The sequence below is a fragment of the Phallusia mammillata genome, chromosome 1 (genome assembly GCF_965637545.1).
Source record: "Phallusia mammillata chromosome 1, kaPhaMamm4.hap1.1, whole genome shotgun sequence".
NCBI classification, from domain to species: Eukaryota; Metazoa; Chordata; class Ascidiacea; order Phlebobranchia; family Ascidiidae; genus Phallusia; species Phallusia mammillata.
Window position 1 is genome coordinate 20,924,908 of NC_137252.1, and position 22,340 is coordinate 20,947,247.

Consider the following 22,340-nt stretch of genomic DNA (forward strand, 5'->3'; position numbering starts at 1 on the left):
TTACAGGTTCATCACTTAATTCGACTAAAATCTGTCCATTCTTTCTGGAACACCCTAGCTCCATTTAAAACTAACACCGCATGGCAAATGATTTGTTACTGGAAGAGACAATCAGCTGGAGTGGGAATCGTGGAGCGTTCGCGCAGGATTACTGCATTCAGTGGTTTTGGATCAAGGCAAATACGTAAATCACCATTTTTCTTTTCAACAATTACTAGATTGCTAACCCAATCTGTTGGTTCATCCACATCAGCAACAATCCCCTGCTCAGACAGCTTGTCTAGACAGTCTTTCAATTTGTCTCTTACTGCATATGGAATTTTGCGAGGATGTTGTATAACTCCACCAGCATCTGGCTTTATTTGAATATGGTATTCTTTCTTGTATGCACCTGTGCCATTAAATACATCATGATACTCAGACTTTACTGTTGCCAGTGTCAATGGCTGAGATGTGGAAAAAAATCGTTTTACCAAATTCAGTTCATCACAGGCAGTCTCTCCTAAAATTGGCATTTCAGCAGCATCTGTCACATAGAACAAAAGACTCGATGAACGACCTTTGTTATGGACTACAAGCTCGGTAGTGCCAAGCGGTTTTATGGCTCTACTTGCAAACGGACGAAGAACAGTGGCGCATTTTCCAAGTGGTGCTTGACCTACTTTCTTGAAAACATGCAATGGCAACACATTGGCTTGAGAACCTGTGTCCAGTTTGAACTGCACTGTAGAATGTTGGGACTTCTGATTTACAACAGATAAAGTTACTTTCATCTTTGTTTGCTTGCCCTCAAAATGTTCGATTGCTGAAATTGACAAGAATCTGTTCACTTGCTCATCAGCAGAGCTTGCAGCAATGTCATGCACAGTACTTGTGGACACTTTCTTGCATACAATTGCAAAATGATTACGTACACCACAATTATGACAGGTTTTACCATATGCTGGACATTTTCCTTCTTGGTGACGCTTTCCACAATACTTGCACATTGGAGCATTGTATTGTACTGGTTTCTGTGGCTTTCTGGTGAACCTATTGTGAGTCTTCTTAGTGTGAATGGTGTTGACTTCCGGTTTGGACTTGTCCTTCATCAGCTTTATTTGTGCCTTGCTGGCTTCTGCAGCTTGACAAATGTGTAAAGCTTTGGCCAGTGTCAGATCAGCTTCTCGCAGCAATCTTTCTCTAACACTACCATCATGGATACCAAACACAATCTTGTCCCTTAGGTGTCTGTCTTTGTGTTCACCATATTCACAACCATTCAACAAAATTCTGAGATCAGTGACCCATTGATCAAAAGACTCACCGTCATGTTGGTCTCTTTGCCAAAACTTGTATGTCTCAAATACACAGTTTCTTCGAGGTCAACAGTACTGACGGAACTTCCGTAATACATTCTCATAGTTATCATCTTTGTCATCATCTTCATTGGTGAAAACAAAATTAGAAAATATATCTTGAGCCTCCTGCCCTGCACAATGTAGAAGAATTGCAACCTGCGTCTTGCCCGGTTTGGAACTTAATTCCGCGGCGGTATAATATGTTCGAAAGCACATTTCCCATTTTCGCCAGTTATCAGCTGTATTTCCTGATGTAAAGCGCATCAAAGTGGGTGGCCTGAACTGATCCATCCTAAAGTATACGAATCTTCTGACACCATGTAACGTCTATCACATTGTGAACAGTTAAACCCTCAGGAATAGTTGGAAGAAATATTCAAAGTGTATAGATCACTCTGACTTCATTGTCCAATAGTAAAAGGTTCTGATTTCTAAGTTGTACGTACTACAACTGTATTACATTTCCAGGCCATGTAGCACATTAAAAAAATTCTTTATGTGACTGTACAAATCTAATAAATTTGTTTCATTAGAGTGTGTTGTGGGTTATATGTGTAAAAAAACGACTAATTTGTATAAATTTGCACCAGTTGGACGAAAAACTCGATTAAATATGTAACTTGGTGTATGGAACGTTCGTTCAGTATTAGCTACAAATTTCCCCATTATTTTCGGCACCAAATTAAACAAACAACATATGGTTTCAAGTTGACGTAATTCAAACCACCTGTGCCGAGCGCATCGAGAATTGGAGAAGTCTAATACGCTTTGCCTTTTTTCTTTTTCGAAAACGAGAGAAATGCGTATCGAATACGCTTAAACGCTCCATGTAAAGAGGCTTAACTAACACACTTGCTATGGCCATGTTTCAATTTAAGTAACTTATAGTCACAGTCAGCGTTTTCAACATATTCTGTGACACTCCACAGATTATTGCCACACAAACAAACTAGCCATAAAGCTTTTTATTGGTATCATAACTGACAAATTTAACAACCATATTACATTTGTGTCAGAACTTGTTTATTTAAACATCTTTTCTTAATTTTTGTGTACAGACTATTAATTGTTTTTAACTTTTTTAAATGCTATACTTGCTGCTTTATTTGGTGGCAAATAGCTAATAATTCCTTTTTTTGAAGTGCAAAACTCTTCAAAAGCTTTGAAATTTACAACACTCTCACTTAAGTTTAAAACATATCATTAAACCTTGTGCTTCCTTTTGACGACCAGAATGGATCATAAAGTTATAGTTTGGGCAAAATAATTAATAGCTTCTTCCTTGATTTCCAAATGACAATTAAGAAACTGCTTTTTTTTTATTTAGTGCTAGCACTGCAAGTGCAAGTCTTTTGGTAATAATGGTGTTCCTTAGAAAAGTTTGCATCCTTTTCAGTGTTGAAAAGAACTGTTTTGCCTTTGAGGGACTTATAGAAATTGCTGGCTAAGTGGCTTTTCTTTTTAAAAGTTTCAGTAACTTTTGTATCAATAGGAAATGTGGTCACTACTATCTCCTCTGTAGAATGTTCATTTTTAAGAACCATTTCCTGTGAAGCACTTTAGCAGCTACTGTTCAGAGCAGGGGGTCACCAAACTACGGCCCGCGAGGTCATTTCATCCGGCGCTCGACCACATTTTTTAGGTTGCCAAATTGCATTATTACCTTTGTAACATTAAACGTTAATCTACTCCTTACAAATTTTTTTCTGTGGGGATATTCAGAATTGATATTACCGAGTTTCATAGGATTATAACGCCCAGGATTGATTCAAAGCCAGTTTGTTACGTCACAGAGAAGACTACAAGTGTTAATTGTGCCCAAACAAGTGCCTTCTTTTGTCACTTGTGGCGTAATATACATGCATTGCTCGTAAGATGAGACTAATTACACAGTTCAACAGTCGCATGACTACTTTTTGAATGGGATTGTAGAACGACCATATCTTGGCGCACCTAAAAACGCCTTGCGGGCTAAGTTTGGAAAGACGGCGCCAGGGCATGTAAACCATGCGGCCCGCGTGAAACACTATTAGCACGCATCCTGCCCGCAGTGAAAAAAGTTTGGTGACCCCTGGTTTAGAGAAACACAGTACATCTACATGTCCATTATATCTATACACAAGATGAAATTGTCATCACTGAGGTATTTTAAAATTCCTGTTGCTTCTGTAATTGTTTGTTTGGCATTTGATATTACCTGAATTTCAGTGAGGCATTTGACTCCACAGTAACAAAGCTGATTTTCTTTAGTAGCAGTCAAAACTAAAACTGAGTATTTCTTGTTGTTGCTTATTCCTGCATGACATATTTGGAATAGCAGAACACAAAAACCATGACACACACCCAGTGGCGTAGGCAGCGGAAAATTTGGGGGGGGGCAAATATTTTGTGACTTTTAACAAGTTAAAGAACATCCAACGAGAACAAAAAGCGACATAGTTGTGCCCACAAACATGATAGCGAACAATTCACCCAGCAATGTTTTTGAGGCAAATTACACAAAAAAAGTTATCATCATTGCTTTAGCTGCACACAACGTTATGATTAAAAGTCCATTCTTCGCCTACTATACCAGCCATATTTGTCACAATCTGATTGATCTTCTCCTCGCTGATTCTTTCATGATGACAATGTAACTCACATATATCTGAAAGGCGATCGGAAGTGTTTCATTAGCTTGTGCATGGCGTTGATATGATAACTTTATGTATCAAAATGCCTGCCTGTACGTAAATATATGTTAAAATAATGCTTTGAGATACACTTTATTTATTTTGCTGCAACCTTGTTATCTATAGTATTTAATCTTTATGTTTTGTATTTTGCCATATGTAACACAGATACTCAACAGTTCTCAACACTACCTTTCCATCATTTTTGTTTTAAAAAATACCACATTCACAAAACATAGCACTAGCACACCATATGACATCCAGATTGGAAAGAATGGCCTGCGCGGAGGATTTATCCTCCGCGCAATATTTTGGATTTCCCCTTGTAATCCGCGCAAAAAAATGTTGTCCGCGCAATTTAGCACAGCTTTCGTGATCTGATCTTCTCCTCGCTGATTCTTTCATGATGACAATGTAGCACACATATATCTGAAAGGCGATCGGAAGTCATCGTTGAGCGCAACCATGTCTTGACCCGCTTCATACACGAAAAAGAACGTTCAGCTTCAACAGTTGTTGCCGGCAACGCCATTATGATCTGGACTAAGTTGCGAACGCTTGGATAGTCGTTTGCGCTCAGAAGAAGTTCATGAAAACATTCGGGTTTGAGTTTTTAGAGCTTAGAGAAGATCTTCACAGAATAACTTCGCTCTCAAGGTTATCTAAACAATACAAGCGCTCAATCTCATCTAACTTGGTTGGTTTGTTGGGTGGAATGATCGATAGCAAATTAAAAAATGAGGAATTGTCACTAAATCGTTCGTGAAGCGAATTACTCAGACCTTCGATGTAAGGAATATACACTGCACGATGAAAATACTGCGGTCCAGATTCTGCGTTGACGTTGTCGCGATAAACTTGTTTCAAAGCTATTCTGGGTGTAGTCAGCTGTTGTACATTTAATACTTCGCAAGCTTCTTTGTAAATATCCAACGCAGTGTCCGAGTTTATGCGGTTTTGCGATAGAACGTTCTGAAGAGAAGTGATCAAGTTTTTCACATCTGACACACATACTCCGACAGCCTGAAGTTTCCGCGCCAACGGTTCAATGAGTGCCGAAAATCGCCCAATCAAACACACGGCGTAAGTAACTCCAGACTTTTCCAGAGCATATTTCAACGAAAATGCTTTAGCAACTTTTGAGCGGCCCGTGACTGGTATTTTAGTTTCAACGGCCGGACGGAATGTGTGTGTTATATGCCATTTTTGTACCAAAGAGTTGTTACATTAAACGTTGACAGTTTTTAGTTTGTTACGAAGAATATGTTTGTTGCGTACAAAGACAAAATCATTGTGTATTTGACTTTGCCTAGCACTGCTATGTTAATGCATGACTATCGCTGCGGCCCGGCTCCACAATATATCACAACATTTTGGCCCGCGCAAGCAAAAAGGTTGCCCACCTTTCAGTTAGATTGTTTGGACTGTATTGTAATTGTGACGTTCTTAATTGTATTTGGTTTAAGAGGTGGTCAAAAATCCGTTTTAAATCACTGGATAAATACGCGATTAACGTATCGATTCAGGAATCCGGCCCGCCAAGTACTTCATTTTCCCATATCAGGCCCGCCGACTGGAGAAGTTGCCCGCCCCTGGCTTACGTCATGAATGCCCCTGCTCAGCCAACCAATACAATAGCAGTCTCTATACTCTTTGACAACTAGACATTAAAAAATAAGAAGGGAATCCGAATGTTTGTGTCAGGAGTGACATACAGCGAGTGTACCATTGAAGTTAAATAGTTTTAAATGTTTAATATTGTTATTTAAAAAGTGGAAACCAGCTTACGACAGTGAGGGAAAGTGCATGAAAGTGGAAAAACACTTCTAAGCTATTGTAAGAATCCAAGTCAAACTAATGCTGTCTGGTAAATTGCATCGCCAATAATGTTGAAGGACTTTACTTTTAACTAATTGTATAATCCCGATCTTGAAACCCTAATGACTACGTTATGAAAAATCTGGACAATGTCAAATTCTGTTAGTTTGTGGCAAAACAGGCCCTGTTCAGTAACTAAGTGGATTTTTATTCGCCAAGTAAATGTTCGAGTAAAAATAGAAAACCCTGAATAGGCAATAGGTGCCTATGGTTACGGCAAACATCACAATCGCCAGTAGTTTGTTTTGATTTCATGGAGCACCATATAATACTTTTGTAAATATTTGTTAATGAAATTATACAACACATCATTTTACAGTCAGGTAATGTTGTTTTTGAAACTTACTTCTTTTCTCCAATAACTGGACGGGAAATGAAGTTTCCAGTTATTTGTTACGGTACACGAACTAACGGTCCCGCACAGCCATTCAAATATTCTACCTACCAAATTAATACAGTTTGGCTAATAAAGTGAGTAGTAATATAATGTTGCTGGGGTGCGTCGGCTTTTACGGGTGGAGCGGCGTGTCAGATGTTTACGGGTGGAGCAGAGGCGTGTCAGATGTTTACGGGTGGTGCAGCGGCGTATTATATCTTAAAGGAATGGCGTTTTTTTTGGTATGCAAACTCTACAGGCACTAAGTTGGTGAAGCGTATCAAAAGATTGGGAAGGACAGTGAACGTCGAGATATCGTCGCATGAGAATTAGGTCACATCATTTTGCGTGTGAAACAAAGCGATTTTGTACGCACAGTGAAAGGACGTGGTGGCGGACGAGGGGGGAAGTTCACCTGGTTGAGGTGATGGTGTTTACCTGGACGTAGTGGTTGTGGAAATTTTACCTGGATATGGTGGTGGAGGCTTTTTCGCAATAAAATGGGTAGAGTTGATCGGGATTTTTTATTTCATACAGACGTCGGCCTGGGTTTTTATGCATTTCTGCTGTGGTGCAAGTATATCCTTGTGATTTGCTGGTAAAAAACCTGTGTTGTAAAGGTGACGTAGCGGGCGTTGGAGAAATGTTGATGCGTGTGAAAGTGAACGATTGCTGGTACTTTCCCTTGTAACCGTGGGCGGCTCGTTAGTTTACATGCGTTGCTGCTGTTTTGAAATCTTGTCAAACACAGTCTTTGACAGATAAGCTGATAAAGCAACAGCTTTCTGCTGTGGTGAAAACCTACCAAACACAGTCTCTTGGGGAAAGCTTAGTAGCAGCTTAGTAGAGAAGAGTTTCTCGGTGTTGATGGTAAACTATGACTATGCGTCAAAATTGAATGGCTGCGGTTATGCGCCGCGCTTAGAGTTAAAACGAGAAGCGTTGAAAGCGCCGTCAACCTTGAAGCGAAAAAAGACGCATGAACAAGCGCCGTTATCTGCAAAGAAAACGGTAAATAGAAAACACAAGCTTTGTAGACTACTCCCACAAATATTACAACTTAATTTCAGTTACCCTTTAAAAGACATTTTTTAACACACCTTCTAAAATTGATTAATAATTTTTTTTTCAACAAAAAGCATGTTTTCCATACTACTTAAAAAAGTAAACAAAGAATGAAGCAATGGTTCAAAAACATCAATCCTCTGAAATAATAACAACAACCTATAAAATCTCTTTCTAAGAAATAGTAGTTACTGCCACCTTTTAGAAAAAATACACGCTGGAAGTGCTTTGAAATTTATTGGTTTAAAATCAGGTCATTAAACATGTTCTTATTTTAAGCATCCTTTTAAAAAAATGACTAAAATAGAATTTTCTTTTAAACGCCAAACCAAATTGGCCTAAACTTTATTTTGTAAGAAATAGCATATCTTGAAAACAACTAAAGGGAAAAGTTTAAAAAGCTACAATATGCCTTTAAAAAACAACCTCACAACTTAAAATTGTCTTCTCTTGAAAAGCACCGTTAGCCTTGAAGCGGAAAAGGAGGTGTGAATAAGCACCGTTATCTGTAGAAGCTCTGTAAACACTTTTACTTTAAGTTACCTTTTAAAAATATTTGTAAACGCCGAACCTTCTACAAGTGAGCAATAAAATCTTCTTTTTTAAGGAATAGCATCTTCTACAAAGTACCCAAAAAATTAAAACAGACAAAAGAAATGGTTTCAAAACACAAATCCGCTCATATATTTGGTATTATTATACCAAACTATAAAATTTCTTCCTAAGAAAAACTATTTTCTACAACCTTTTCAGAAAAAATACAAAAACTTCCACATTGGAAGTGCTCTGAAATGATTGACTTAAAATCAGGTAAATCATTAATAAAGTCCTTATATTAAGCAGCGACTTAAATAGAGCTTTCTTTTAAACGTCAAACATACTTTTAAAATCTCCAACCTTACGAAAATAAAATATAAAATCCTTATCTAAGAAACAGCATTTTGTACAAATTACTCAGACATAAAAATACGTTTTGGTGACTGGTGCTTCAAAATAAATTCTTACCGAACTAAGAAATTAAAAATCTCCTTATTTTATAAACAAGCTGGATAAGAAACATTAAAATGGCCGTTTTGCAATAGCCCACTACAAGAACTGGGTAACGTTTTATGCTTCCAAACAGCACCATAAAAGCATTGTCTATAGTTCCTCTGCAAAACGTTCAAGCCCATTACGCAGGGGTTAACTGGTAACTTGTTTTGACTTGTTTTTTGTGCTGCTAAGTAGAAAATAGTAGCCAATGATTTGGTTCTCACAAAGACCGCCATACCATACATTTGCTTTTTGTCTGGTTGACCTAATCTAAGAAAAATGAACTTGCTGGTTTTTATGGACAGGTGTGGGAAACACAACAGCTTTGTTTGTTCAAAAAGTATCAACCAAAAGTCGTAACAATAACTTTATTATTGTGCAAAAATTTTGTCGTTAACAAAAAAAAATCAATCAATTACCGACAAGACATATACTATCTTACCAGTTACCAATAAAAGGACCCGACAGGTGTTAGGATTTTGCTGCCCTGTGTTTAGTATACCTTGAGAAACCGCGAAAAAAATCTTGTTCTTGCGAAAACAACTCAACGTTGTTGAGATGAATGTGAATCAAACATAGTTATTTGGTTCCACAAGCAAGCAATCCATGCACGGGTGTGTTTTTCGCACCGACATACAACCGAAACATGTACCCTGCATCTTTTATTGTCCTTTTCAATGCACCACACATCAACTAGGATCGTTACGTTAAAGTTTAAGGATAAAGTCAAAACTAAGGCATAGATTTAATTTCTTACGTGATTTGGTCACTTCACAATCGTTTTATACCTCTTCATGCAAATTCTTGATTTGATATGATTGATATGACGATTAACTTGTTTGATATGACGGGGGAAAATCAACAAACTTTAAGTCAATTGTCCATTGGCGAAGTGTTCGCATGTCAAAAATGAAAAAAATATATGTGTCTTTTTGCGCGAGAAACATTTTGCTTTGTGAAAAAAAGGTTTTCTTCGCTTGTCGTTCATGTCAAAGCTTTTCTTCCCACTATCGGTATTCGATTGTCACGCATAAGTCGGTGTAACTGTAGCTGATTTATTGAAGTTTTCCCAATTCGAATCGCCCTTTGATTTTAAATCCTATTTTGGTCATGTAAACCTTTCGCCCAATGCGGTGAAAACCACAATAAAAGCTGAACATAATTCCGTGAGTGTATCTCTCTGTTGTAACCTGCCAAATCATTGTTCTCCAAAGTGTCGGTCATAACGGGAGATCCTATTTGATTAAATTGTTTAATTTCTGCTCTTTACCAATATGCAGAACCCTCTGTCATTGTTCATGAACGCTTATTTTGCGATGTAGTCGAAAGCTTTTGGCACGCTACTGGACGCTTCATGCCAACACTAGGAGTGTAGAGACATCGCAAAGCATCCCGCTTCATTGCTCCATTGCGACGTTGTCAAGTATTTGGCGGTTTTGCCTTTGCTCAGGGTTAACGGTGGCAAGTACGACATCAACATGTCCAAACGGTGGTTGATACCTGTTTTATTGACGAAGGGGAAAATTGACTTTGTTGTGATAAAGATATAATGATCTGTGCATCAAAACAGCTTTGCGCGCAATATCTCATTCGCCGCGTTTTCGCACGCCTTCAACTGTTCGAACGAAAAAGCGTTGTTTTTTTCTTAAAAGTGTGTGACTGATCTATCTACACTGAATGAAACGCGTCTTTCGCCTATGACTGTCTTTCACAGTTCGTTTACTCCAGTGGTCCCCAAACTCTTTTATTTTTTGTCATAACGGTTTCTTCGCAATTTTCTCGAGCACTCGCGGTCCCAACTAAAAATGTTTATGAAACTACATACAGCGAAAACAAACAAAACTTAGCAAAAAAAAACTTGTAGTTGACACCTTCAAGTTTGTTCATTTCTTGTAAAAGTATTTCCACAACAACATGCAGGATGAATTGCGTTTACTTTTATTAGATTACTTCGTAGTTTTTAGTAGAGATGTACCGAAAATTCGGTGTGCCGAATTTATTCGGCCGAATCGGCCGCTTTTGCAAAGATTCGGTTTCGGCCGAATAATTTGTTGCGATTCGGCCGAAACCGAATCTTTTACGAACACTCATTTAAGGCGTTAAGCGTGTCTTTTCTGCTTTGTACCAACGAAAATCCTGTAAATTATTGTATTTTTTGACACATTATCGCTTTTTCCACTGCAGGCAACTAATCAGTCATTCATTGTCGGGCTGCAAATTATGCTTGAGGCAATGTTAAACCACACAGAACTAAAATGAGGACGAAACAAACTATTCTGCACTAATTGCCTGGTAGCTAAACTTATGTTTTCATGTCAAAAGCGTAGCCTACGACTTCGCGTGACGTCATAAATGATTCGGTTGATTCGGCCGAATTTATTCGGCAAAACCGCCGAATATTCGGTTTCGGCCGAATCGAAATTCAGCCGATTCGGTACATCACTGGTTTTTAGTCAAAGACAAAACTAAAACAATAATAAAATCGTGCGCAAACAATCACCTCTGTTGTTACTTGAAGATCTGATATTACATAAGAATTTCCGAAATTTATCTAGCGGGTGGAAGAAAGTGTTCTGAACAATTAACCAAAGAAAATATGTGATGTTTTATGTTTATATTTTAGACACTTTCAGGTAGATCTCATATTCGTTTAGTTGCTTGTTTTACAATCCGTCGGCCGCTGAACTTACTCAAATCGCAACATGTCAGCTTTCGCTGCGCAATTGTTTCTTAGATTTGTAATAATAATAGTGAGAAGAACTGTTATTTTGCTGTAGTTTTGTGGGAAAACTTGTGATTTTTCCCTGTGTTGTTTACGAAGTCACCTACTTAATCCATTTTATTTCTTCACTTACCAACACGAACGTTAAAAAGCCTCGTCAGAAGATACCCGCATACTTTGAAAGCTTGTTCATAACGTCCACAAGATAAATTGGCAAATTGTAAAGGAAAAATTTGAAACAAGGAGAATATTGGTTAAACTTTATCGAAAGGGCATTATGGCTAGATTGAACGTTAACTGTTTGTGTGGGCCACACGGTTAAATAATAGCGATTGTTTGTTTCTTAGTTTGAGATATATTTCCCTGTTGCACCTCCTTGCAACTTAAATCTTTGTTTGCCGCTTTGCTTTTTTGAGGGTAAGATTGGTTGTCAATTTCTTTTTGTAAAAATAATTTTTGTGTGTAAAAACACTGTAAACTCTGAACGGCCGACCTGCAAGGCTGAGCCTCACAAAAGGGTTTGTCACATGGAGACACGCCCCTCTTTCCCACATAAATCACACTTCCCGAATCACGTGTAATAATCCACAGCGACAACAGAGGCAACAACCACAACGTCGTACACAATCAGGAACGGACAGAAACATGGAGAAAATTAGAGAAAAATAAAAAGTGAAAGAAAATAAAAAATTTCGGCTATGAAACGTTTGAGGTCAATTTTTGAATTTGTCTTCAGTGGTGTTCAGTTGTTTCAGTTCCGCTTGGTCCTTTGATCGTACTTTAGCACCAAACCTTTACAACGTCTTGCGTTTACGATTTTATCCATTTAGATCCGAAAGTTTAATTGGCTGGCCTATACATCTAAGCTTCAGGAAAGACTAAGATAACAAACAAAGTAGTAATTTGGTCTTGAAAACGGCGTTAAGATCTGTTTGACATTAGGTCAGGTCCAGCAACTAGCAACTTAGCTAATTTTTTTTTTTCAACAAAAACGCTGGCACAAAAGATAAAGTCAGGCCCGAATCAAGCCCGTATTTTGAAGAAACCCAAGCGCGAACCGGCTGGAAAATCCCGACACGACTTACAACTCTGATTAATGAAGCTCTCTCCGGGATTATAAATCGTGTAGACGTTGGATACCCTGACGTAGGTAAGCTTCGGGTGCGAATACGGTTTAGCATTTCAACTTTAGCACGATCCCATCCGCTGCAACGTCTTTTGTCATGAATTTGATGCGAACGGTAATAACACGACGAAGGTGGCCTTGTACACAATCTCCACTCTGCAGTGACCGTACTTCTCGGGTTTTAGATAAACTAGTTTTTGGTATGTTTTAGCTAAGACATACGCGTATTTAGGAAAAACAACAAACGCAAGCTTACACAGATCTTCATTTTGCCAAAATGACACCAGACCGAATTTAACCGATACATTTCCAAGGCATTCGGCTTTGGGTGTTGAGCGTAATGCGTTTGCGACAAATTTGATAAAATACTTCCGTTCTTTCAGTTATTTTTGTCTTCCGGTCTCACAGGAAAGACTTTAGAGTTGCACGTTTGGTTGTTGAGTCATTTTTTGTTTGTTTAGCCTACTTTATGTTTGTCGACGTGGATTTTATAAGCTTTGATTGTACACGACAAAAAATATGTGGGTTTAGGCTAGGTGAATAACGGAGGCGGGGTGCTTATGCAACGAATTTTGTCATACCAAGTACAAAACTTAATCGAAAACATAACTGCCAGAGAACTTGTGTTTAAAGAATACATGAAGCAGACCTTTCAACAATCACTGGTGACATGATCAGTGCGGGATGTGAATCAAGCTATTCTTTATACACAAGTTCTCTGGGAGATATGATTTTGATTAAATTACTCAAGTCCGTGTATGGTGTTTTTACACACAAAAATTATTTTTACAAAAAGAAATTGACAACCAATCTTACCCTCAAAAAAGCAAAGTGGCAAACAAAGATTTAAGTTGCAAGGAGGTGTAACAGGGAAATATATCTCAAACTAAGAAACAAACAATCGCTATGATTTAACCGTATGGCCCACACAAACAGCTAACGTTCAATCTAGCCATAATGCCCTTTCGATAAAGTTTAACCAATATTCTCCTTGTTTCAAATTTTTCCTTTACAATTTGCCAATTTATCTTGTGGACGTTATGAACAAGCTTTCAAAGTATGCGGGTATCTTCTGACGAGGCTTTTTAACGTTCGTGTTGGTAAGTAAAGAAATAGAATGGATTAAGAAGGTGACTTCGTAAACAACACAGGGAAAAATCACAAGTTTTCCCACAAAACTACAGCAAAATAACAGTTCTTCTCACTATTATTTTTACAAATCTAAGAAACAATTGCGCAGCGAAAGCTGACATGTTGCGAGTTGAGTAAGTTCAGCGGCCGACGGATTGTAAAACAAGCAACTAAACGAATATGAGATCTACCTGAAAGTGTCTAAAATATAAACATAAAACATCACATATTTTCTTTGGTTAATTGTTCAGAACATTTTCTTCCACCCGCTAGATAAATTTCGGGAAATCTTATGTAATATCAGATCTTCAAGTAACAACAGAGGTGACAGCAAGTTGTTGTGGAAATGCTTTTACAAAAAATGAACAAACTTGAAGGTGTCAACTACAAGTTTTTTTTTTTGCTAAGTTTTGTTTGTTTTCGCTGTATGTAGTTTCATAAACATTTTTAGTTAGGACCGCGAGTGCTCGAGAAAATTGCGAAGAAGCCGTTATGACAAAAAATAAAAGAGTTTGGGGACCACTGGAGTAAACGAACTGTGAAAGACAGTCATAGGTGAAAGAAGCGTTTCATATAGTGTAGATAGATCAAAACCAACGCCTTTTCGGTCGAACAGTTGAAGGCGTGCGAAAACGTGGCGAATGAGATATTGCGCGCAAAGCTGTTTTGATGCACAGATCATTATATCTTTTATCACAACAAAGTCAATTTTCCCCTTCGTCAATAAAACAGGTATCAACCACCGTTTGGACATGTTGATGTCGTACTTGCCACCGCTAACCCTGAGCAAAGGCAAAACCGCCAAATACTTGACAACGTCGCATTGGAGCAATGAAGCGGGATGCTTTGCGATGTCTCTACACTCCTAGTGTTGGCATGAAGCGTCCAGTAGCGTGCCAAAAGCTTTCGATTACATCGCAAAATAAGCGTTCATGGACAATGACAGAGGGTTCTGCATATTGGTAAAGAGCAGAAATTAAACAATTTAATCAAATAGGATCTCCCGTTATGACCGACACTTTGGAGAACAATGATTTGGCAGGTTACAACAGAGAGATACACTCACGGAATATGTTCAGCTTTCATTGTGGTTTTCACCGCATTGGGCGAAAGGTTTACATGACCAAAATAGGATTTAAAATCAAAGGGCGATTCGAATTGGGAAAACTTCAATAAATCAGCTACAGTTACACCGACTTATGCGTGACAATCGAATACCGATAGTGGGAAGAAAAGCTTTGACATGAACGACAAGCGAAGAAAACCTTTTTTTTTCACAAAGCAAAATGTTTCTCGCGCAAAAAGACACATATATTTTTTTCATTTTTGACATGCGAACACTTCGCCAATTGACAATTGACTTAAAGTTTGTTGATTTTCCCCCGTCATATCAAACAAGTTAATGGTCATATCAAACTGTCTTTCAAAGAATTTGCATGAAGAGGTATAAAACGATTGTGAAGTGACCAAATCACGTAAGAAATTAAATCTATGCCTTAGTTTTGACTTTATCCTTAACTATGTTTGATTCACATTCATCTCAACAACGTTGAGTTGTTTTCGCAAGAACAAGATTTTTTTTCGGGGTTTCTTAAGGTATAGGCTACTAAACACAGGGCAGCAAAATCCTAACCCCTGTCGGGTCCTTTTATTGGTAACTGGTAGTATATGTCTTGTCGGTAATTGATTGATTTTTTTTTGTTAACGACAAATTTTTGTACAGTAATAAAGTTATTGTTACGACTTTTGGTTGATACTTTTTGGACAAACAAAGCTGTTGTGTTTCCCACACCTGTCCATAAAAACCAGCAAGTTCATTTTTCTTAGATTAGGTCAACCAGACAAAAAGCAAATGTATGGTATGGCGGTCTTTGTGAGAACCAAATCATTGGCTACTATTTTCTACTTAGCAGCACAAAAAACAAGTCAAAACAAGTTACCAGTTAACCCCTGCGTAATGGGCTTGAACGTTTTGCAGAGGAACTATAGACAATGCTTTTATGGTGCTGTTTGGAAGCATAAAACTTTACCCAGTTCTTGTAGTGGGCTATTGCAAAACGGCCATTTTAATGTTTCTTATCCAGCTTGTTTATAAAATAAGGAGATTTTAAATTTCTTAGTTCGGTAAGAATTTATTTTGAAGCACCAGTCATCAAAACGTATTTTTATGTCTGAGTAATTTGTACAAAATGCTGTTTCTTAGATAAGGATTTTATATTTTATTTTCGTAAGGTTGGAGATTTTAAAAGCATGTTGTTAGTTTGACGTTTAAAAGAAAGCTCTATTTAAGTCGCTGCTTAATATAAGGACTTTATTAATGATTTAACTGATTTTAAGCCAATAATTTCAGATCACTTCCAATGTGTATTTTGTATTTTTTCTGAAAAGGTTGTAGAAAATAGTTTTTCTTAGGAAGAAATTTTATAGTTTGGTATTATTATATGAGCGGATTTGTGTTTTGAAACCATTTCTTTTGTCTGTTTTAATTTTTTGGGTAGCCTACTTTGTAGAAGATGCTATTCCTTCAAAAAAGATTTTATTGCTCACTTAATTGTAGAAGGTTCGGCGTTTACAAATATTTTTTAAAGGTAACTTAAAATAAAAGTGTTTACAGAGCTTCTACAGATAACGGTGCTTATTCACACCTCCTTTTTCGCTTCAAGGCTAACGGTGCTTTTCAAGAGTAGAAAATTTTAAGTTGTGAGGTTGTTTTTTAAAGGCATATTGTAGCTTTTTAAACTTTTCCCTTTAGTTGTTTTCAAGATATGCTATTTCTTACAAAATAAAGTTTAGGCCAATTTGGTTTGGCGTTTAAAGAAAAATTCTATTTTAGTCATTTTTTTAGTCATTTAAGTCATTTCATTTTTTATTTTAGTCAAGGATGCTTAAAATAAGAACATGTTTAATGACCTGATTTTAAACCAATAAATTTTCAAGCACTTCCAGCGTGTAGGCTATGTTTTTTAAAAGGTGGCAGTAACTACTATTTCTTAGAAAGAGATTTTATAGTTTGTGTTAATATTTCAGAGGATTGATGTTTTAAACCATTGCTTCATTCTTTGTTTACTTTTTTAAAGAGTTTGGAAAACATGCTTTTTCTTCAAAAAAATTATTAGTCAATTTTAGAAGGTGTGTTAAAAAATGTCTTTTAAAGGGTGACTGAAATTAAGTTGTAATATTTGTGGGAGTAGTCTACAAAGCTTGTGTTTTCTATTTACCGTTTCCTTTGCAGATAACGGCGCTTATTCATGCGTCTTTTTTCGCTTCAAGGTTGACGGCGCTTTCAACGCTTCTCGTTTTAACTCTAAGCGCGGCGCATAACCGCAGTCATTCAATTTTGACGTATAGTCATAGTTTACCATCAACACCGAGAAACTCTTCTCTACTAAGCTGCTACTAAGCTTTCCCCAAGAGACTGTGTTTGATAGGTTTTCACCACAGCAGAAAGCTGCTGCTTTATCAGCTTATCTGTCAAAGACTGTGTTTGACAAGATTTCAAAACAGCAGCAACGCATGTAAACTAACTAGCCGCCCACGGTTACAAGGGAAAGTACCAGCAATCGTTCACTTTCACACGCATCAACATTTCTCCAACGCCCGCTACGTCACCTTTACAACACAGGTTTTTTACCAGCAAATCACAAGGATATACTTGCACCACAGCAGAAATGCATAAAAACCCAGGCCGACGTCTGTATGAAATAAAAAATCCCGATCAACTCTACCCATTTTATTGCGAAAAAGCCTCCACCACCATATCCAGGTAAAATTTCCACCACCACTACGTCCAGGTGAACACCATCACCTCAAATAAGCAAGGTGGCATAGTATCGAAGTTTGACTGTACCACATTATCGTTTTTTTCCACTGCAGACAAAAAATCCGTAATTCATTGGCAGGTTGGCAATCATGCTTGAAGCAATGTCAAACCCCACAGAACTAAAATAAGTACGAAACACAACCATTCTGCACTAATAGACTGGTAGATGAACTTATGTTTTCATGTCAAACGCGTTGAGTACGACTTCGCGTGACGTCACAACAGATTCGGCTGATTCGGCCGAATTTATTCGGCAAAACTGCCGAATATTCGGTTTCGGCCGAATCGAAATTTCGCCGATTCGGTACATCACTACCGTAAACCCTTAGCCTAGGCCCTAGGGCGATCAGTACAAACACTTTTGTCATATTTCGAGCGTAGTTTAAACTGACGCAGGTTTTCTTTGGCTCCAACCTATCCAAAAGTTATTGTTAATATGCTGAATATAATAAAGCGGTTGCCGTTTGCACTGCAAAGTTAATGGAGAAGACATGCAGCTAAAATTGAAAGGAATGGGGAGGAGCCTCGTTTCTGTCACCTTGTTGAATTCGTTAAGAAGGAGGCGTACATTGGAACCACTATGTTTGGTCGAGTGTTGGGTCCTCGGAAGGACAGAGATACGCAGAAAACCAAAGCAAATCTCCTACGACGAGGACAAGAGCATCCGCTCATGCTACATCGGTTGCTGCGGGAAACGAGCGCAAGTCTGAACCGAGAGGTCCCCAGAAGCAGCGATGTCCCTTGTGTATGAAATCGCACGACCTTGGGAATTGCGACGTGTTCAAACGGAAAACCTTTGTCGAGCGAAGAAGGTTTCTGCGTCACGTTCGACTGTGTGACAATTGTTTCGTAAAGGGTCATATAGCAAGAACATGTAGTTTACCAAGCTCTTGCACCATCGGCGGATGCCGTGGAAAGCATCACAACCTTCCGCACTGGACAGAATGGAAGACTTCTTCAACTGCACCCGTACGCGAAGTGTCTACGCAGGCCTCAGAAGAGAAACTCACATCATCAAATGCAACTGTCACCTGAACTTGCATGAGCACTCATGCAGAGAGTGTGTACCTTAACATAGTGCCGGTAAAGGTTACGGCCAGTAATGGTAGAAAGCTGGAAACTTACGCCTTTTTGGACCAAGGATCGACTACAACCTTGTGTGACAAACGACTGGTCGAGCAGCTGGACGTCGGGGGGGAGAAAGACAACGTACTCCTTGACCACTGTCAGTGATAGGTTACAGAGAAGAGAGGGTTTGGCCGTCGATTTAACGGTGGCGTCGCTCGACGGGAAGCAATCCGTACGATTAAACGACGTTTTGAGCGTGGACAGTTTGCCAGTCTCCCCGAACAGAATACCGGAAGGGTCGCTTTGGCGATGGCCTCACTTGCGTAATTTAGAGTTTCCTGTCTTGCCCAATGGGGAAGTCATGTTGCTGATTGGAGCGAACGTTCCCGAGGTGTTCTGGATAAATAATGAACGAAGAGGCGGAAGAAAGGAGCCAAGTGCCGTGCGTTCTATGCTCGGTTGGTCGCTTGTAGGTCCTTGTGATGGTAATGGTTCAAGAAGTTCACAGATACGGGTGAATTTTGTAACCTCGCAGGACGAAACGTTGCACCAACAGATAAAATGCATGTGGGAAAGCGACTTTGGCCAAACCGCGTTGTCACCCGGTACGACACTGTCGAAAGAAGACAGATACGCATTGAAACAGATGGAAAGCTCGGTGAAGTGTCATGACGGACACGGAAACTGCGATTGCCATGGAGACCAGGTGCTTCAAATTGCCAAATAACCGTGCTATGGCAATAAAGCGTTTGTCATGCTTGAAACGGCGATTGGAAACTGATTCGCAGCTGTATGAGAAGTACAAACAAACGTTGGATACCTACTTAAACGAAGGGTATGCCAGACGTTTAAAGGGCGACGACAAGGAGCCGGAAGATGGCGCTGTTTGGTACCTGCCGCATCACCCGGTTGTACACCCGCAGAAACCAGGAAAGGTGAGGGTCGTCTTTGACTGCGCCGCCAGATATGAATGACCAGCTTTTGACAGGCCCAGATTTACTCAACAGTCTTTTTGGGACGCTTGTCCGATTTCGCCAGGAACCAGTTGCGTTTGTCGCCGATGTAGAAGCGATGTTTCACTAGGTAAAGGTTGATCCGATCGATACATCCGCACTAAGATTCGTTTGGTGGCCTGAAGGCGAATTGTCACGTGAACCCGTTGATTACCAGATGCTGGTACACATATTTGGTGCAGCCTCCACTCCTTGCTGTGCTGGGCACTGTTTGCAAAAAACTGCCGAAGATAACCAGGAGAAATTCAGTTCTGAAGCGGTTTTGACCGTGAAACAAAACTTCTACGTGGATGATTGTTTGAAGTCGGTAAGGAACGAAGACGCTGCAATCAAATTGGCTGGCGAGTTGCGTGAATTGTTGCAGCTCGGAGGATTTCGGCTCAGAAAATGGGTGAGCAACAGCGAGCGTGTGTTGTCGTCAGTCTCAACAGAAAATAGATCCGTACAGTCGATTGTATTAAATGTTGATGCGAAGAACATGGAACGTGTGCTGGGAGTGTTGTGGAATTTTCGCTCCGACTTGTTTGAATTTGACGTAAAAGTCAAAAAGAAGCCTGTAACGAGGAGAGGAATACTTTCCGTGGTCAGCTCCTTGTTCGATCCTTTGGGTTTCGTTGCACCTGTAATACTGCATGCGCGAAAGCTGTTGCAAGAGCTTTGCAAAGAAAAGTATGACTGGGATCAGGAAGTACCACCTGACATAGAAAAGAGATGGAACGCAAGGACTTCTGAGCTTCCAGATCTATCGGTAATTAAGATTAAAAGGTGTTTTCAGACTACTGGACGCGAAGTTAAGACGCACGAGCTGCATCACTTTGCAGATGCGTCTTCCTGTGGATACGGAACTGTCGCATACTTGCGAACAGTGGATGAACGAGGCAATGTGCATTGTTCCTTTGTTACTGGAAAGGCCCGTCTAGCGCCTTTGAAAATGGTGTCCATTCCCAGATTGGAATTGACCGCAGCTACTCTTGCTGTCAAGATGGACCAAGTTTTAAGGCAGGAACTTGACTTGGATATCGGACGATCCGTGTTTTGGACCGATTCAACTGCAGTTCTGCAATCCATCTACAACGTAAATAAGCGTTTTTGTACCTTTTTTGCCAACCGACTGGCGAAAGTTGAGGAAGGATCCGACGCGTCGCAGTGGAAGCATGTTCCTACTGCACTGAACCCAGCTGATGACGCATCTCGTGGGTGTACTGTAAAGTATTTTCTCCAAAACAAGCGTTGGTTCACCGGACCTTCGTTTTTAGGCAGCGATGAACGTCACTGACCTACCTACGAATCCCGTGAATACCAAAGATGTTCCCGTGGAATATTTAAACATGAAACCGAAGCAAATGTTGGTTGTACATGTTACAGAGGAGCAGTGTTTGTTTGATGATTTAATTTGTCGCTATTCTTCATGGAAGAAATTAAAGAAGGCAGTTGCCTGGCTCCAGCGATTCGTTGACTATCTGCGTTCTCAGAAGAACCCACAGCTATCCAAAAGACTGACTGTCGCTGATCTTGAAAGGACTGAGCTAGCGATTGTCAAATATGTTCAAGGAAGACAGTTTTCTGAAGAAATAGACGCCTTGTGTAAGTGTGAAGACTTAGATCGCATCGGGAAGAAGAAAGTCATGAAGAAACTGCCATCAAAGGCTCTTCATAGACTCAATCCTGTTTTGAATGATGGTGTGTTGCGAGTGGGTGGCCCTCTGGAAAGGGCACCGATTCCCTTTGAAATTTAACACCCGATGATTCTCCCAAAAGCACATCACATTACTACTTTGATCATTCGCGACACACACGCTAATGTTTGCCATTCCGGAATGTCGCACACTTGGGCAATTGTTCGTCAAAGATATTGGATTGTGCGAGGTGGTGTAGCGGTAAGAAGAATCCTTGGAAACTGTGTGTTTTGTCGAAAAAGAAATGCTTCAGTCTCGAAACAAATGATGGCCGACTTACCTGTTGAGCGCACGACTCCGGGTGAGCCACCGTTTTCGTCTGTGGGTGTGGATTACGAAGAACGTCTTCGCCAGTGGGGCGTCGACTGGTCATTTAACCCACCTGCTGCCAGTCACATGGGTGGCGTCTGGGACAGAGTTGCAAGCGGGCCCGAAATCTGAGCCCGAACCCGGCCCGAACCCGAAAGTATAAGCCCGAAGCCCTGCCCGGCCCGAACCCGAAACGTTTTTGAAAAGCCCGTTTAGGCCCGAAATTTGGATTGACAGGCTTATCCACGAAAGCCTTGCGACAAAGTATGAGAAAGAAAAACAGAGAAAAGATAACAAACACAATGAACAATAGTAGACAATGGGGTAAACAATACGTTTTAGAGTAGGGTGGGCATTAGGTCAAAGCCAGAGAATTGTTGCTAAAAAATGGCGGAAACGGAAGGTAAAGTCAGGCCCGTTTTGAGCCCGTTTTCTGACAAATACCTAAGCCCGAACCCGGCCCGAACCCGGCCCGAACCCGGCCCGAACCCGGCCCGAAAAACCCGGCCCGACTTGCAACTCTGGTCTGGGAACGTCTAATTCGTTCGGTGCGCAAGATTTTGAATGTATTGTTGGGACAGCAAGTGCCTTCTGACGAGACGCTGAGTACGCTGCTTGTTGAGGTCGAGTTCATCCTAAACTCGAGGCCCTTGACTCCCATCAGTCTTGATCCTGCCGACAGAGAGCCTCTGACACCGAACCACCTGCTTTTGATTGGGCGACATGATATCTTGCCACCCGGAGTATTTGTGAAGGAAGACAAAGGGGTATGTTACAGCGAGAATTAATTGTTCCGCTTGGGTGATTTAAGTTCTCCTTTGTTCGTGACGTATTGAAATATTCATCCGCGAGAGAGCATGTGCTTTGAACGCCACGTTTTTGTGAACGGCGCTAGTTGCTAGGTTTGCAGTCAATTTAAGTGAATTTATCCTAATTTCTTGTGTTCTATTTTGTTTGTAGTGAAACTGTAAATGTTAAGAGCAATAGCTAAAATGCTGAATTGTCAGTTGTGGAACCTCTAGCCGCGTGCTAGTAAAGCCCTGGTTACCCAACAGTTGGTATGTTTTATGTTCTTATTTGATTTGTTGTTAACTTGTGTTAATGTGTATTCT

General features: G+C 39.8%; 1 protein-coding gene across 1 annotated transcript; it reads left to right on the top strand.

Annotated features, from left to right (window-relative positions):
* The first annotated feature begins 18,964 nt into the window (after positions 1 to 18,964).
* Positions 18,965 to 20,979, top strand: LOC145208976 (uncharacterized). The gene is made up of 3 exons (XM_080079226.1): positions 18,965 to 19,165; positions 19,314 to 20,447; positions 20,500 to 20,979. Exons 1-3 carry the CDS (start codon positions 18,965 to 18,967, stop codon positions 20,977 to 20,979), a joined length of 1,815 nt encoding a protein of 604 aa, XP_079935352.1.
* The last annotated feature ends 1,361 nt before the right edge of the window (positions 20,980 to 22,340 follow it).

Bases quoted from the DNA above. Each gene is read 5' to 3' on its own strand.
- LOC145208976 (XM_080079226.1), top strand. From the start codon at position 18,965: ATGGCAATAAAGCGTTTGTCATGCTTGAAACGGCGATTGGAAACTGAT. The intron at 19,166-19,313 runs GTGAGGGTCGTC...ATGTTTCACTAG, and splicing joins ACCCGCAGAAACCAGGAAAG to GTAAAGGTTGATCCGATCGA. The intron at 20,448-20,499 runs GTAAAGTATTTT...CTTCGTTTTTAG, and splicing joins ACGCATCTCGTGGGTGTACT to GCAGCGATGAACGTCACTGA.